General features: G+C 37.7%; 1 protein-coding gene across 4 annotated transcripts in view; it reads right to left on the reverse strand.

Annotated features, from left to right (window-relative positions):
• The window catches only part of LOC111158407 (anaphase promoting complex subunit 1), a 101,336-nt gene extending 85,661 nt beyond the window's left edge, over window positions 1–15,675 (reverse strand). For 2 of the 4 annotated variants that reach the window (XM_022520401.1, XM_022520399.1), the window contains exons 1-11: window positions 15,612–15,667; window positions 13,641–13,877; window positions 12,296–12,457; window positions 8,865–8,916; window positions 8,542–8,642; window positions 7,917–7,999; window positions 6,766–6,839; window positions 4,903–5,048; window positions 4,458–4,678; window positions 3,541–3,750; window positions 933–1,028 (exon numbers count right to left, since the gene is read on the reverse strand). In XM_022520401.1, coding sequence (XP_022376109.1) covers window positions 933–1,028; window positions 3,541–3,750; window positions 4,458–4,678; window positions 4,903–5,048; window positions 6,766–6,839; window positions 7,917–7,999; window positions 8,542–8,642; window positions 8,865–8,916; window positions 12,296–12,457; window positions 13,641–13,853 — 1,358 coding nt within the window. In that variant the 5' untranslated portion in view covers window positions 13,854–13,877; window positions 15,612–15,667. Of the gene's footprint in view, window positions 1–932; window positions 1,029–3,540; window positions 3,751–4,457; window positions 4,679–4,902; window positions 5,049–6,765; window positions 6,840–7,916; window positions 8,000–8,541; window positions 8,643–8,864; window positions 8,917–12,295; window positions 12,458–13,640; window positions 13,993–14,861; window positions 14,980–15,611 lie in introns of those variants that run through there. The other 2 variants (XM_022520400.1, XM_022520403.1) reach the window with 2 other exon arrangements.
• Between the last annotated feature and the right edge of the window lie 1,343 nt (window positions 15,676–17,018).

The raw sequence follows: 17,018 nt of genomic DNA on the forward strand, positions 1-17,018 counted from the left end.
GCCAGTGGGAATATAAAAGGATGTAACCTATTTGGAAAACAGTGGCAACTTCTTAAGAAGTTAAACATGAATTTTTACTGTTCAACCCAACAATTCCACTCCTAGCTATCTCAAGAAAAAAGAAATCATGTATGTCCACACAAAGCTTTCTGCTCCAACGTTCACAGGGCCATAACTCACTATGGTCAAAAAGTGGAAACCATGTCCATCAACAGACGAACGGATAAACATAATGTGGTATATCTACATAACGGACTACTACACTAGGAGAGGACTAAAGTTCTCATAACATGGTGGATCCTAGAAAATATTACGCTAAGTAAAAGAAGCTAGCCACAAAAAACTACATTTGGCATGATTTTATAAAATCTCCAGAAAAGGCAAATCTACTACACAGAAAGCCTATATACAGAGTGGTCACCTGAAGTTGAGAATCAGAAGAGACACTAACTGCCAATCAAACGCAAGGGTTCTTTCTAAGGGGACAGAAATGTTATAAAACCTGATTATAGTGATTGCGTTAACTGTAATTTTACTAAAAATCACTTAATTGTACACTTAAAAAATGTCAATTTTTTGGCATGTAAATTTTTTTTTTTTTAAGATTTTATTTATTCATTTGACAGACAGAGATCACAAGTAGGCAGAGAGGCAGGCAGAGAGAAAGGAAGGGAAGCAGGCTCCCCGCTGAGCAGAGAGCCCAATGTGGAGCTCGATCCCAAGACCCGAGATCATGACCTGAGCTGAAGACAGAGGCTTTAACCCACTGGGTTGTATATTATTTCATGTATGTAAATTACATACATGTAAATGTAAATTAACCCACTGGCATGTAAATTATTTCAGTGAAGCTACTTAAGTTAAAAAAAGAAAAAAGAAAAAGCAGCCCTAAGTTTATTTGTACAGAATCAAAGGGAAGTAGGCGTACTTACCGTAATTGAAGCTCAGACTCCACTAAAAAGCACAAGAACTTCTGCCCACATAGGTCAGATGTAATAAACACTTTTGAGGCCTGTGAATTTTTCTCTCTGTAGTAGATACATTAATAAAGTAACTGTCAGCATTGGTTCCAAAATCTGCCACTGTAACTCTTCATGAAAATATCCTGCAAGAAATCTTAAAACTACTTGGGCCAAGCAGTAACACTGAAGACCCCACAACACTTCTAAGACTGGAACTTCATGATCTCTGAGATTCCTTTCAGTTCTTTGATTCTGAGTCCATTCCACAGCTTTTTGGGGAATAAATTATAATAAATTTAATCATTAACAATGACCTTTTTAATTCCATACTAGTGAAGTTATGTACTGTTAAAGCTGCAAACTTGAATTCCTATCCTTTAAAGGTTGTAAGGGGTCAGACCTCTTATAACAATACCTCTCCTGTCCATCCTCTCTCAGATTAGGCTCTACTTTATCCCTCTTTCTGAAACCATATCTCTAATTTCCAAAGATTTCTTTCTGGAGTGGTACAGAAGACCATAATTCTATAAAATAATAACCTGCAATATATTAAATTTACCAACAGATATTTAAAGACAAACAATTTTTAAATGTAGGAAACTTTTATTTCATTTATGAGGAACAAAACCAGAGAAGCTACTTCAACACTGTATTCACACTTTACTTTCCACACTTTACTATTCCCTAACCCCTAAGAACATGCATTTGCCTTCTGCAGCACAGAGAAAATGCGACTGTAAGGCTTGGGCCCAGCCTCCTGCCCTATGTATCTAATAACCATCACTGTCTTTTGTCTTTCTCCTGAAGGCTAATCTCTCTGCTTGCGCTCCTTTCTGGTTCCTCGTTCTATCTGTCATTTCCTCTCTCCTGTACTTCCGATGCTTTCCCTACGTTGAGTATCATCCTTGCAGCCTACTCTCTCATATAAAGATAAAAATCTTGAGATATGAAGATGGACTGAATAATAAATGATATAAAGGACTTACTGTTAATTGGGTGTAAAAAAATGGTATTGTGGTTAGGTAAGCTGTCTTTATATTTTAGAGATGCTCACTGAGGTATTTAGTCACAAAGACTAATTTTCTCTAATGTAATTCAGCAGGAACAAAAGGCTCCCTTGACCCTGAGACTCCCTCTAATATTGTATCCCCATCCCCAATCCATAAAATAATCTATATGTCAACGTTCACTTCCTCAGTCCCCATTCATGCCATTCCACTCCACAGCACCTCTCCCAAGTGCTCTGGCTAAGGTCACCAGCGAACTCACTGCCAACCAGGTATGTCCTAAGTTCACCGCTTAGTGCCACACCTCACCAACACCTGGCAATACTGGCAACTTTCTTTCTGAAAGGCTCTCTTTTCCAGTGTCCCATGACACTTCTGCTGCCTCTCACACCTAAGCTTTCTTGCTCTGTCTCTCTATAGCAGTTGTATTTTTTCTCTTTTTACCCCCAAAAGCTTAGGTTTCCAAGACTTCAGTCCCTAGCTCTCTTCTGACTCTACACAACCAGATCAATTATTTGGAGGTCTCGGACCCCCTATGAGAATCTAATGAATGTTAAAACCTTCTCCTTAGGAAAAGTCTTATAAACTAATATGCACATGATTACTGTATGATGCTAGGTCACTAGACCCTCTGCAACCACAAGCTCATCCCCAGGCCCTCCAGGAACCTGATGTCTACACGATTCTTAACTTCTAATCCACCTCCCTTGCCTCAATCACCACGTACAAGCCAACAACTCCCACATTTATTGCTCTGCTCTTTCCCCTAAGTTTATGACCCACACATAAAACACCTTAACAGCCCTCATCAAACAGAGCAGCCCTGAAGGGCAATCTTTCTCTCAACCGTCCCCATTCCTAACCCTTGCCCTTCCTTCCAGCATAAGCAAAGTGAGAGTATTTGTATATATCATACACTCATACTTCTGAACTTCTGTTCTGATCATCCTGCCTACTGCACCCTTCTTCCCTTTCCCATCCAGCAAATACCTACTATTCATCTTCCCAAAGCCCTACCAGCTGAGTGGGCAGTGCCTCTGTGTCACCAACTTCAGCTTTCTCTTTTTCAGGATAGGGACAGTGACCAATTTGCCTGTTAACCCACAACCACTAGCATACACACTGGAACTGGCTGAATGAATGATTGATCAAAGACAACATAAAAGGAGAAAGATCACCCAGAATAGAGGTCTAAGTTGCATATCCCAGAAACAACTCCTGACACTCAACTAACATAAAGATAGAACTTTTAAAAAACACTATTAAAACCCCAAGTTTTTAATCTACAGAAATTAGTTGCTTCTCTCTAAAACATCAAACACCTCAAATCTAAGAGATTCTTACTACTATAGAAGAAATAGTAAATGATAAAAGAATACTTTTATAATCCCTTTTAATATCATTAATAGCCTCTTGAAACTGAGGCAGCCTTAACACTTATCTCTACATTTTTATAAGTATTAATAACTGATTATATTAAAAGACTAAAGGAAACTCTAAGCAAAACACTAAGGGTTTTCTAAGACTTGTACCAACATTTTTCTTTGAATATAAAAATATATGTCCCAAACCTTATGTTAGTAATCGTTTCTGTCCATAAATGGTCAATACAAAGTTCAGGAACAATTGGCTCTGTTTCTGGTGCAAAGAAGGAGCCATTAGAATTACTATTTGGAGAATGAGAAATACTATGTCTCTTTGGAGACTGATTATGGCTTGAAAGGTTGAACCTCTGCACCCCTGAAAAAGAGTGCACTCCTAAGGCAGGAGAATGAGCACGACTGCAAAATAAACAGAGAGAGGGCATCACAATTAACAAGGCAGGCTGACAGAACATGCTTTCCAATCACACTTCCTGAAACTCTTATGTAACAACTGCATTCCTGGTATAATCCCTGTCAGGAATAAATTTTTTTAAAAGGGAATAACTATTTAAATGGCTCACATTATGTGTTTTATTGTATTCTAAAGATTTAAAATTCTTCTTAAAATTCAATCTTTATAATTTTAAAAATGAAAATTTGTTCATTTCTGCCTCAGAACATGAACTGTTTTTATATTCAGAAAGGTCCAAACTACATTCCTACATATTGATATGTACATACCAACAAAAATATGTCCCCCCATTACCAGATAGATACTAGTAAAAATGAAAAAGCTCATACAAAGACCAAAAACAAGAAAGGAAAGAGAAACCAAAATATTTTTGCAATTAATATTCATCAAAATGCTGCCACTTAATGATGGAAATGAGGCAACGAATCTTATGACAAGCACAGGCAGCTTCTAAATAGGACTCACTTAAAAAAACTAACTTTTACTTAGCAACACAACTGGGATAATCACTATTTTCCCTAAAAAAAACCCAAGAGCTATCAACAGAGATTTTAAATCCTTCAAAACATTAAGAGAAAGTTTGAAAAGAAGGTATCTCTTTCTTGGGATATCTTGTTTAAAACAAGGAAACACTTCCACACTTAATTCCCACCTTAGAGCTGCCATGTTGGAAATAGAAGGTGAACGAGAGTGTAGACTGGGTGAGGAGGTCGAGCGACTCTGACTGTGAATGGAGGAGTAATTCTGGAAAGGTGAAGCCACGGGGGAATCTCCTTTGGAGAGGCTTCTGAGGTGTGCTGTGAGGGAGCTACTACTGGCCACATTCTGTGGGGTTCCCCCCTGTTCAGAGAACTTTAAGACAACATTCTCTTCCTTAAGTCAAAATGATGAGAAGGAGGAAAAAAAAGGCAATAATTAGATTAAAAGGGTAATTTCCTGGTGAGAATTCAGGGTAGAAGCCAGTTATTAAAGACACAATACTTCTTTTTTCCTAAGAAGCTCAATGCATTTCACAAATGATTCTTCCAAATACATGTGAAAAGTTTTCAGTGTTAACTATCCTTTCATGTTAAGAAGTGACTTGCCTTTAGCCTTACCTCTGTTTTGACTCTCCGAAGAGCCCACACAGAATGCAAACTTTGAACGGTGTCATAGGTCATTATAATGGAGGGGTCAGTGTTGAGAAAAACAATTTTCATTGCATGATCTACAACATACTGCACTCTTGATGAACCAAAAAGACCTTAAAGATAAAATAGAAATGATAAGGTATTGAACAATGAACTTCACAAGACAATTATAGAAATGACTTTCTATAATTCCTAAAGAGAAACCCAGCCAATTAAGACACAAAAATCCACTAATATACAATTACCCTGAATTTTTAAATTTACTTTGGGCAACAACTTCCTCAACCTACATACAGAATACAGTTTCAATTCACATACATGCAATTACATATTGAAGATGGGCCACAGGTAGGTCTGTGACTACTCAACAACTAACTGATCTGCAAACTGCAATCAACTATCCTGCCAAGTTTGACCTCTTGACTGTTTTTCTTCCATATGAAATCTGTCCCCTGTAATAACTATTCAAACAGAGCTGAACAGTACACTATTTACTAAGTATACTTGCAAAATAAGTTTTTCCTAGTGAGTTTAGCTTTTACTTTTATAGTACCCTGAACTGATTTCTATAACCTTATCTGACAGCTTCCTAAATGCCTCTCTTCCCTCCCAGTTAAAATATTTTTTAATTTTAAATATTTTATAAAAATAAGAGGTATTTTATAAAGAAACAAATAAAAATCACTCATAATTCCACCATCTCAAAATATCCACTCTTAATACATTAGGGAACATTCCTTTTTTAGTGTTTTTTTCCTACATGTATACACACACTTTTTATGCCTTTACAAAAATTAAAATCACTGTACTTAGTTTTATATTCTACTTAACATTATGCACAAGCAATTCCTGAGGTCATTAAATATTACTCAAAAACATGATCAATAAGGTTCACACCATCCTAACATGTTTATTTAGGTTGTCTGTAATTGTTACCAGTATAATACAGAATTATCAACAAACTTTTCAGTATAAGGCCAGAGAATAAATAGCTTACGCTTTGTGGACCACACAATGACTGTTGCATAATGTTTTTTTCTAAAACCCTTTAAAAAGATTAAAACCATTCTTAGCTCATAAGCTATACAAAAACAAGCTGTTGGCTGGATTTAACCTGCGGGCTGCAGTTTACCAAGCCCTGATACACAAGATTAAAAACCTCAGTGGAATTTCAGAGTATGTTCTTGGGATAAAGTCCTACAAGTAAAATTGGTCAAAAAATATAAACACTTTTTTTCAGTTTTCAAGTCCTCATTATTTATAATTACCTATCATGTTTGGCCACATTTAAATTTTTAAGATAAGCAACTAGAAATACCTTAGGAAATACTAAAAGTTCTGCATCTCAGCAAATTGTTTTATTATGAGAACAGAAAATGAGTTATTAAAATTTACACAGAAGAGGCCTAAGAACCTATACTTTTTTCTTCAACAAAAAAAATTATAGTTCATTTAAATATTGTTCATTTACTTATGAAGAACAGAATCCAGTCATCTACAGATAGGGTAGCAAATATATCAATATTCTTGATTGATTATAGGCCCTATTTTTAATAAAAGAATAACTATTAATACAATTAATAACATTTAATAACATTTAACAATAAATTAATAAAATAACAATTAAAAAACAATACCATAGTATTCAAGTTCTTGCTTTAATATAATTTTTCGTAATAAAAATATTTAAACTACATTATTTCTATAAAACAAGCCCAATTTTCATAAAGCTCTTCCATTTCCTCCTATCCCCCAAATTTAAAAAAGTTTATGTGAAAGAATTTATTTAAAAAAAAAAAGGAATGAAAGAATTTATAAAAATACACTTACTTCCAGATTTACAAACAAGTGGGGTTATTTCATCCAGCGGATGCAGCATGCTGAACATAGTGGGTAAAGGTTCTCTAGTAATAAACAAATAATCAGTCAGTCACCAACACAAAATGATTCCATTTATGTGCAAATTTTGTGCTTTCCTTGCAAAGAAATATCTTCTCCAGATTATACAGGCAACTAGAAACCCATCATCTCAAAAAGCAAGCCTCTAAACTTTTTACATACTATTTCTCACAGTATCTTCTACTTCATTCCTGGAAATATCTCTTCTTGTACATGGTAATTCTATGCATGCACACACACAGGGAAATCAACACAGCCCAGGGAATCTCTACATACAGGAACCATCACATTACAGAGCCAATGGAGTAATAAGCATAAGGTAGTCTTTTTTTCTTTTTTTTTTTTTAACCTCCCTTAGTGGCAGTGTGTCTCTGGCAGCTAAGAAAGAAATTTGGTGTCCTATATCCATTTACAAAAAAGTGTCACAAAAAAGGAAGAAAAAGATCAAGTGAATAAAAAGGCTATATTTTTTTTAAGGAGTGATTTAAAAAGGACAAAAAAACAGGCCTCTGTTTAAACACAGAAAGATTAAAATCTACAAGCAATTTTTTAAAAACAATGTCTATTACTTACACCAGACTATGACAAATGAGCTCACAATTTATTAGGGAGACAAGGTAAACATGCTACCAATAAGCACCTACCATTTATTGTGCATCTAATATGTCCTAAATCTCACATCATATATTACATATGTCAGCTCATTTAATCTTTGCATAAATCCTAAGAGGTAAATGACAGTACTTCTGTGACAGATAAGGAAACTAAAGCTAAGAAAGCTCTACTGACTTGCCCAAAGTAACACAGTAAAACAGTAATGGCTCTAAGAACAATCTTCATATCCACTGAGTATGTGCTCGTTTAATTTTACTATGGAGGGGAGGAGGGAATCAGTAGATAATTAAGTGCCATGTCAGAAGTAGCCCTCATAAGTGTACAGTACTGAGATGAGAAAATTGCATTTATCTATGCTGTCAGCACGGAAATTATCATCGTCCCGAACTTTTAGGTAAACAATTTTACCTCAAAACCAGCACCAAAAAGCCCAAATAATAATATACTGAACTGAGTAAAATGGATACCTGGGTGGACCTGGAGGTACCTCATGTGTAGAACTGCTTCGTTCAAACAACAATCCATACTTTGTGGGCCAAACATTTGCAACCTATCAGGTAAAAGGATAGGAAAAAACAGAAGTAAAAGAAATTACTCTTTGTAACATGTGCTTAGGAAACTGTAGAACATTAAGATTTTCTTCCAACTTAAAGCTTCACAAAACAATGTGATCATTAGCAATATTTTTTTAAAGTCCAAGACAAAATCAAATTTAAGAAAGAGTGCAATCAGAAATTCCTGCCACTGGCTAATAACAGTACCAAAATGACAATGTGATGATGGAAAACAGGAAAAAGACAATAATCTTCTTCACATGCTTTAATATTCCAAAATGCTTTCTTTTATAACTTAAACTGAAAAAAATCCCTCAGGAAAAAACTCCATGATCCACTTCATTAAATAATTTATTTTTTATGCAAAGGATGGAAAAATAGATTAAAACCGTTAAAATTTGTTTACTTTATTTGAATAAAAATGATGGTCTTGATTACTATGAATAGCTAATATACTAAGAATAGCAACAGTTCTGCACCTAATTAATTCAAGAATATTCTACAACAAAACACAAAAATAGTGAAATACTCAAATTACCTGAAAAGGTAAAGAAGCTATGTAATCCTTTCCTTCTATGCTATGCATGTTGATACACGAGCTTTGCAATATACATATGCATTTTTCTACTTCATCACTACCTGAAAAGAAATGATACAAGATTTATACATTAAAAAAAAAAAAAAAAACTCAACAATCACAAACTACAATTCCCAACAGGACAAGTTATTTAACATACCATAAAAAAAATGATTAGGCTAAATCACTATTATTAGTGGCTACTTATTTGAACAACAACAAAAAATAAGCAAGGAGATAAACATTTGGAGTAAGATGAAGTAAAATTTCAAAAAGAAACTTACTGTAGGCCTTCTCAGACTTATCCTGTGATATGATGAAGTCACACCACAATGCCTAAAATCAAAACAAAATGCTTACCTGAGAAAATTGTATCTAAATAACAACCTATTCTCTAATGGTATCTGATTAATAACAATTACACCTACATAATACCTGTCTCTCCTTATCAGCTCAATACATACACCACTGGAACAAAAAAGAATAAGATAAAATAAAATCAGATTAATGATAAATATAAGGAAAGACAAACGGTGTTTGCAAATAAGTTTTAGAAAGCTAAAGAGTTATCAGAAGAGTTCAAAATTGCAAAGCCATTTTATAATCTCCAGACTGACCCAATGATCTTAACTTTCTCAGACTCTCCTAGACTCTTTTAGAAAAAAGCTTTAGAAAAATTAACATTTTCCTTTCTTAAAGGTCCCTCTTACAAAATACAAATTAAGAAAAACCATTAGACTTCAACTGGCATGCTTGACAATCACTTATTGAAACTGTTTAACAGCATTTTTATGTTTTATTTTTTTAATTGTGGTAAAATATATGCAACATAAAACTTACCACTTAAACCATTTTTGGGGGGTGGGGGGGTGGCGAGAAAGAGGGAGAGAGAATCTTAAGCAGGCTCCATGCCCAGTGCAAAGCCAGACTTGGGGCTCAATCTCATGACCATGAGATCATGACCTGAGCAGAAAATGAGAGTTGGATACTTAATCGACTCAGCCACCCAGGCACCCCTACTTATAAACAATCTTAAGAGAAAGGAGACAAGAAAAAGAGACAATATATCTAACCACATACCAATGGAATCTAGTAAATAGGCAATCATTCTTGGGAGAAATTAAGATGGAAACACAGAAGCAAAGAACTATCTGGACATCATCAAATCCATTTTTCACATCTACACTAACCGTATGAATTACATAGAGAAAAATCATCATCAAAAAGATCACTGGCAGGGCATCTGGGAGGCCTAGTTGGTTGAACACCCCAACTCTTCATCTCAGCTCAGATTGTGATCTCAGGGTCATGAGACTGAGCCCCACCTAGGTCTCCATGCTGGATGTGGAACCTGCTTGGGATTCTCTCTCCCTCACCCTCTGCCCCTTCCCCAGCTTGCAAAAGCGTGTACGTGCGTGCACTCTCTGAAATAAATAAATAAAATCTTTAAAAAAAAGATTATTGACTTTAACACTTCTGAACAGAAACACTTTCACACATGCCCTCAGGTTTCAAAATAATTCAGTTTATCTTTCCCAATAAATTGTTAGTGCTCATCAGGAAAAGAGTTAATGGAAAAATAATAAATAATAAGTAGTATCAGGTACAGGTCTCAGTGTATACCAATAAGAAATTTAATATTAGTCAAAAGCCTCATCTCATAAACAGCCTAACAATCCAACTACTATAAATGTATTCCTTTTTCCCTCAACTTTCTTTCTAAAAATCCTCAATAAGTTGAAGCAGTACACTAAAAATCTGTCTCACCTAAATCTAAGTTACCAGTATTTCACCATATCTGTTTGTGTCCATGTGGGATTGAGGGGGCATTATTTGAATCATGTCATGACACTTTACCCCTCAACATTTCATCATGCACTTCCTGCAAATAAAGATGTTTTCCTATATACCCACAAAATCATCATCCTGCCTAAGAAAAACTTTCTAACATCACTTAATACCCAGTCCATTTGCAAGTTTTGCAAATTTTCCCCAAAAAATGTCTTTTTTGGCCAATTTTCTAAAACCAGGATTCAATTGGAAGTTCATTCAACAAGTCTCAAAAAATACTGCATTTGATGCCCTTTTACTCTTTTTTAACTAGAGCAGTCTCCACCTTTTCGTTCTTTCTCCCTGACCTTTTTTTGGTCCCTAACTTTTTTTTTTTTTTTTTTAAGAATTTATTTATTTATTTAACAGAGTTCACAAGTAGGCAGAGAGGCAGGCAGAGAGAGGGAGAAGCAGGCTCCCCACCGAGCAGAGAGCCCGATGTGGGGCTCGATCCCAGGACCCTGGGACCATGACCTGAGCTGAAGGCAGAGGCTCAACCCACTGACCCACCCAGGCGCCCCTGTCCCTAACTTTTTAAAGAGACCAGAATTGCAGACTATCCCCCTAACTGTTTTCTCATAGTGTTATTTTTTTTTTTAACTTTTTATTATGGGAAATTTCAAATATGTATTAAGTAAAAGGAATAGCAATTAATTCCCATCTGCCAGCTTCAATAATTATCAAGCTTTGGCCATTCTTGTTTCATCTACACCTCCAACCCACTCCTCATTTCCTGATATTTTAAAAACCGATCCTATTGTCCCCATATTTCCTAAAACTAAAAGTTAACTCTAGATAGTCAAGTATTTCTGGGAAGAAAACTTAGTAGATGACAACATGTATTTCATGCTGCATTACAGCTCGAGGTGCATATTACTCCTTCGCCTCACTACCAGTGCCGATAAAGTCAATCAATGTGATTGAGGCAGAGACCAACAGATACCTCCAAAGTAGAGATACAGTTGTTCCTTCACATTAACAAGTAAGCCATAGGGTGACACCTTGGTGCCATGGTCACATCCTTTTACTCAATAGTGTTAGTGTCCATTAACAATCACTGTCTCTTATCAGTTTACACTGGAGGTTAAAAAATGGTAATTTCTTTTTTTCTTTTTTTTTTAAAGATTTTATTTATTTATTTGACAGACAGAGATCACAAGTAAGCAGAGAAAGTAGGCAGAGAGAGAGGAGGAAGCAGGCTCCCCACAGAGCAGAGAGCCCGATGTGGGTCTCAATTCCAGGACCCTGGGATCATGACCTGAGCCGAAGACAGAGGCTTTAACCCACTGAGCCACCCAGGCTCCCAAAAAATGGTAATTTCTAATCCTACCATTCCCTTTTAATTTATTCACCAGCATTTTATAAATAAGGGTTTTCCCTCATTAACTGGAGATGGATTGCATGTCTTCCAAAAAGGCAGGGCAAGTGCTTAATTCTTTCCCTTTAATTACCAATTTTAGAAGAGTTCGTTTTAATAGCCAACTATAATGATAGCAAAGTAGGCTATTTTCCTTTCCCTTTCTATTACTCTGAACCCAAATTTTTATTCAATACTCTGCAATCAATTATAATCATCATATGTTAAAACATTTTTGTACCCTTAACATCTTATAAATTTTTATTGACAATAAATCAAATTAATCAAGGACAATGTTTAAAGATTATCATTAAACTGACAAAGGACAATATTTAAAAAGTGAGGACAAAGAAAACAAGTGAAATTTTTATTTTCCTACTATTATCTTCACTACATTTTTAAATATATGTCCTGCTGCTGGGATCATTCAACTACGTTTTCATCACTTCTGTTAAATTCTAGGACAAAAGCTTTTCTTAAAAAAAGTGTTAAATAGTCAACGAAATGCTAAAATTCCAATCAACTCACCTGCTGAACAGGGCTGTCAACTGTAAACGCTTTATAAACAGCCAATGCCTGGCTTTTACTTCCTTTGCTCCAGATCACCATATTTCCAGCCACATAGAGTTCCTCGTCATAATCCACTTCTTCTCCAATTTCACTGACGCCTTTCCTTAACTGCCAGCTTTCCTTAAAAATTAACAAATATAAGACATGTTAAAGCACTCTCTTTTACAACAGTATGGAACAAGATTTATTAATTAAATCAAATGGTTATCCAGATACAAGTCTCCTACTCTCTCTCTGCCTGTGGAGTAAGACTCAATCTCTTGGAAGGTCTGGTGCCACTGATTAACAGAGTGGGTGTATATTATAAATGTTACATGACTTCATGAACAAAACTTTACTCAAAAATTCTCTATATTAACTGCCTTATAACACATTATCCTGCCAAAAATATAAACAAACAAAAATAATCCTATCTATAGAATGAAACCAACATACGTGGGACACTAAAAAGGTGTATTAAGCATATGTGGGGATGATGGAAAGGGAGTAGTGAGGTACACATGGGAATCACCAGCAGAGTTAATGCATAATACACATTTCCCTATTTCACGACTGCATATACGCTCACCTTCCTTCCCTTGTCCTAGCCATCAAAAGGAATGGGAACCAGAAAGGTTTAAACCTCCCCTCTGAGATTTTGGTATCACAAAGGGATAGGAAAAGGGCATAAGGCGGGAAAGATTGATTTTCTGACACACACTTGCATCTCATTCCCCTACTCTATCTACTTGTGTAGCATTTCTTTTCTCCTCTAGAAACATGCAGGTCTTTTGCAGTAGGAACCATTTCTAACTCTACAATCTACTCATCAAATAACATGAAATTTGGTCTCTGCATACTAAGTGAAGAGGAGGTTTAAAATAGACCATAATCATACTACTGAAATTGACACTCATTATGACACCATGAGTTACACATGTCTAAATAAACAGTTATGTGGAGTGTCTGGGTGGCTCAGCGGGTTAAGCCTCTGCCTTCGGCTCAGGTCATCATCTCAGGGTCTTAGGATCAAGTCCCACATCAGGCTCTCTGCTCAGTGGGAAGCCTGCTTCCTCCTCTCTCTCTCTGCTTGCCTCTCTGCCTACTTGTGATCTCCGTCAAATAAATAAATAAAATCTTTAAAATAAATAAATAGTTATGACCCCATAATACAATAATGTCATTATTTTAGCCTTGACTGAAATTTGAATCTCTACTCTACAAGTTGCATCATATTCCTTTCTGTTGCATCTGAGTAGCCTTAAATTACAAAGAGATCACACCACTCTACGTTTCAAAAATATAATGGGAAGCTTAATGGAACCTTCTGTTTCTCGTGTATTGTAACCTCCTGAAGGGATCCCACCAAGCCAGCAGCACCATCAGAAGACCATAACTCAGATGCTGGCTGTAGCTGGCGAAGCTGAAGGTTCAAAGCATTAGGGTGGTGCTTGCAGTGGTCTCGACCGAAAGGAACAAATTCCTGCAAATCCCCGGCTGCAATCATCGTTGCCCTTTCTTCATAGAAGTTCGACATGGGTTCCAAATATCAACATTATTTCTGCATGAATTCAAACACATTCTGGTCAGCTTCTAAAGTCAAAACCAGAATAAAAATATCATAAAAGTTTACAGAAGAGTCATTAATCCTTAGATGAGTGTCAAATAATCCTATCATATTGTAGGTATACAAGTAATCATAACATCAAAGGGCACTTCAGATTTCATGAGAAGCATACCAAAAGGATCACTGGCATACTGAAAGGAAACAACAACAAAAAAATTACTTCTAACTCATCAGTAGTTGAAGTACTGCTTTTGGTTGACCAGTCCATAAAAGACATAATAAACTGTCAAATATCATCCACAGTTTTGACACCCCAATTCATTTAAACATGTAATTACAACCAATTCCAATTTTTGGTCAAACCAGAACCAAGGCATGAATAACCCTGGCCATGAAATATTCATGCTTGTAGCAAATTTAAGAGTGCTAGCTTTTAATCTATTACAGCACAGTTCATTAGATGTAGAAGCTGTGGTGGAAAAATACTCCTTTACCTCCAAAACATTTCTGTATACAGCAACTGACAGCTAATAAAATTCTGATACTCTGCAATATGGTATGTAAAGTGGAAGCCAGTTCTGTCTGAGACAACACCTACATTAGAAATAAGGTTTTGTGGCAACACATTTAAACTGCAATCCTCGAACAAAGGAATCAAAACAAACACTTGATGTCAACACCACATACAACATTTAGTATCTGGAAAGTACTCAAAATGAAGAGTTTAATTAAATTTGATTTAGAGTTCTCACTTGAGGTGTTTTTTTTTTTGGCATCAGTAGTTTTCCTTGCTGCACTATCTCAAAGCCTATTTAGCTCCTATGCAGCAACCAGGGTTGCAAACCTATTTTGCTGTGAATTAACATTCCTGAGACAACTGTATGTCACAATGGTGGCACTTACTTCCTCCTGCTAAAATTCAGAATTGAGAACAGTTGAATTTAGGACATAACTAATAACGTGCCTTATAAAACTTACAAGAAAACAACAAAACTCTGCTGGTCTTCCTATTTCCTAGTCAACAGGACAGCCAGCATTAAACTTGCGACTTTATCCAACTTCAGTTGTGCAATTTCGAAATGTTATTCTATTAAAACTTTGAGAAAATTACATTATTACAAAATTATTTTAACAGTGCAGTATCTTTTTGTACGATTAAAACATATTTAATACCTTTATAGTACCCCAAATTTCTATGTGTTTACTTATTAGGGCAACATAAAAAGCTACATATAAAAGTACTATATTACATTGATAAGCTATAAATCAAGTTATCGGCATTGTTTACAATAAACAAAAACTACCCTGCCAAAGGTAACCACAAAACTGCTTCGAGAAGAGACCCAAATGCACAGGAAAGGCATCTCGCGTAGAGTCTCCGCAAAAAGGCAGAGCAGGAACAGCCTCTTTAGGGTTAGGTGAAACCAAACAAGCTAAGCCCCTGGGCCTCAAAAAATCCTGTCCGAGAAGCAAGGGGCCGATATAGAAGCTGAGGCCCACATGGGACACTGCGTCTAGCTCTGGAAGGAAGTCGGCGAGGAGCGGCGCGGGGAGGTGCACCCCGGAAAGCCCAGTCCGCAGGCCGGGGGCCACTTGGCGCAAACGCGCGCTCAGGGCCTGCTCCTAGGCTCCCAGCCCTCTGGTCACCGAACGCAGGTCAGCTCGGGGCGGGTGCAGGGTCACAGGGCACGCGGTGAACCACCCGACGATGCGGGCCCAGGCCCACACCTGTGTAACTCGGGACGCGTCAGGCGCGGCGAGCCCCGGCTGCTCCCCGGAGGCGCGGGGCCGAGGGGGCCCGAGGGCAGTGGCGGGGTCGGTCACGGTGACTCCTCGGCCGCTGCAGCTTCTCATTCCCTCTCCCTCCCCTATTCCGGAGGAAGAACGGGCAGCAGCTACTGGCGCGACAGCGAACGACAAGCAGGTACAGACAGGAGTGCTAAGAAGCCACTCAGGCGAGATGTTCAAATGAACGCGTCCATCTTGGCTTTCCCGTCCTGCCTCGCGCAGGGGCGGGGCGGGGTGGAGCGTCGCGGGAGGCGCGCGGCCGGGCCTGGGTCCTAGCGCCTGCGCAGCTGCGGGAAGAAAGCGTGAGGCAGGATGTGCGGGGTTCTTCATCTCCCTGCGCGTAAAATGGGTCTCCGAATCCGTCCTGTGTCTGCTGGAGTGTGTACGGTGATAGGTCCCTCCTGGCATCCAAGATCTTTCCCCAGGTCATGTCATTACAACTGAAACTGCCTCTTAACTCTGAATGAGGAGATATTCAGGCTAGTTTCACTCCAGTCTCCTGGTCCCCAAACGGGAGCTATGTACTTCCAGGCTTAGGACAGAAAGGCACGTGCTGATTTTCTCTCTTTGGCAGGGCACTTTAATTTTTTGGGTTCCGGACCCTTTGAAAAGGTGATGAAAGTTAGGCACCCCCCCCCATAAAAACGTAGGGTGCAATTTCTGAGCTTCACAGACACTTCCCCCCAAGCGTTTCACATACAGGGGTTAACCCAGCTTTATCTCTCCCTCTGTGTTTGTGGATTCAACTGTACAATACCACAGTTACAGAAACTAGAAAACTTTTCTTAAGCTCTAATCTCCCATTGCGTGATATCTCTGGGTTAAAACTACTGATTAGCGTGTTCTTGCCTAAAAAATAAAGTTCAAGTACTTCATCCAGAAATGTAAAGTGGGCCGAAACTTTACGTCCACTGGGATTCCCCTAACACGTTTTGCACTTCCTGGCCCTGGTATCTTGGTCCATTATCTTCCTTTTATTTGGAATGTCAGCCTTCAGGGTTTGGTTAAACCCCTTTAGGGTTTAGTTTTCTCAAATTCTTTGCTCCAACAGGAAAGAGGCTGCTGAGGACTTAAAGTTTGTGTCCCATCTAAATTCGTGTGTGGAAACGTAATGCCCCATGGGAAGGTATTAGGAAATGGGACCTTTAGGAGGTGCTGAGATCATAAGGGTGGAATCCACATGAATGGGATTAATGTACTTCTAAAAGAAACCCCACAGAACTCCGGGCCCCTGCCACCAAGTGAGGACACAGCAAAAGACAGCTATCAATGAAGCCGACAGCAGGTGTCACCAGATACCCAATCTGCCAGCACCCTGATCTTGGACAGCCCAGACTTCAAAACTGT

The sequence above is a fragment of the Enhydra lutris genome, unplaced genomic scaffold (genome assembly GCF_002288905.1).
Source record: "Enhydra lutris kenyoni isolate GAN:26980312 unplaced genomic scaffold, ASM228890v2 scaffoldscaffold59, whole genome shotgun sequence".
Lineage (NCBI taxonomy): Eukaryota > Metazoa > Chordata > Mammalia > Carnivora > Mustelidae > Enhydra > Enhydra lutris.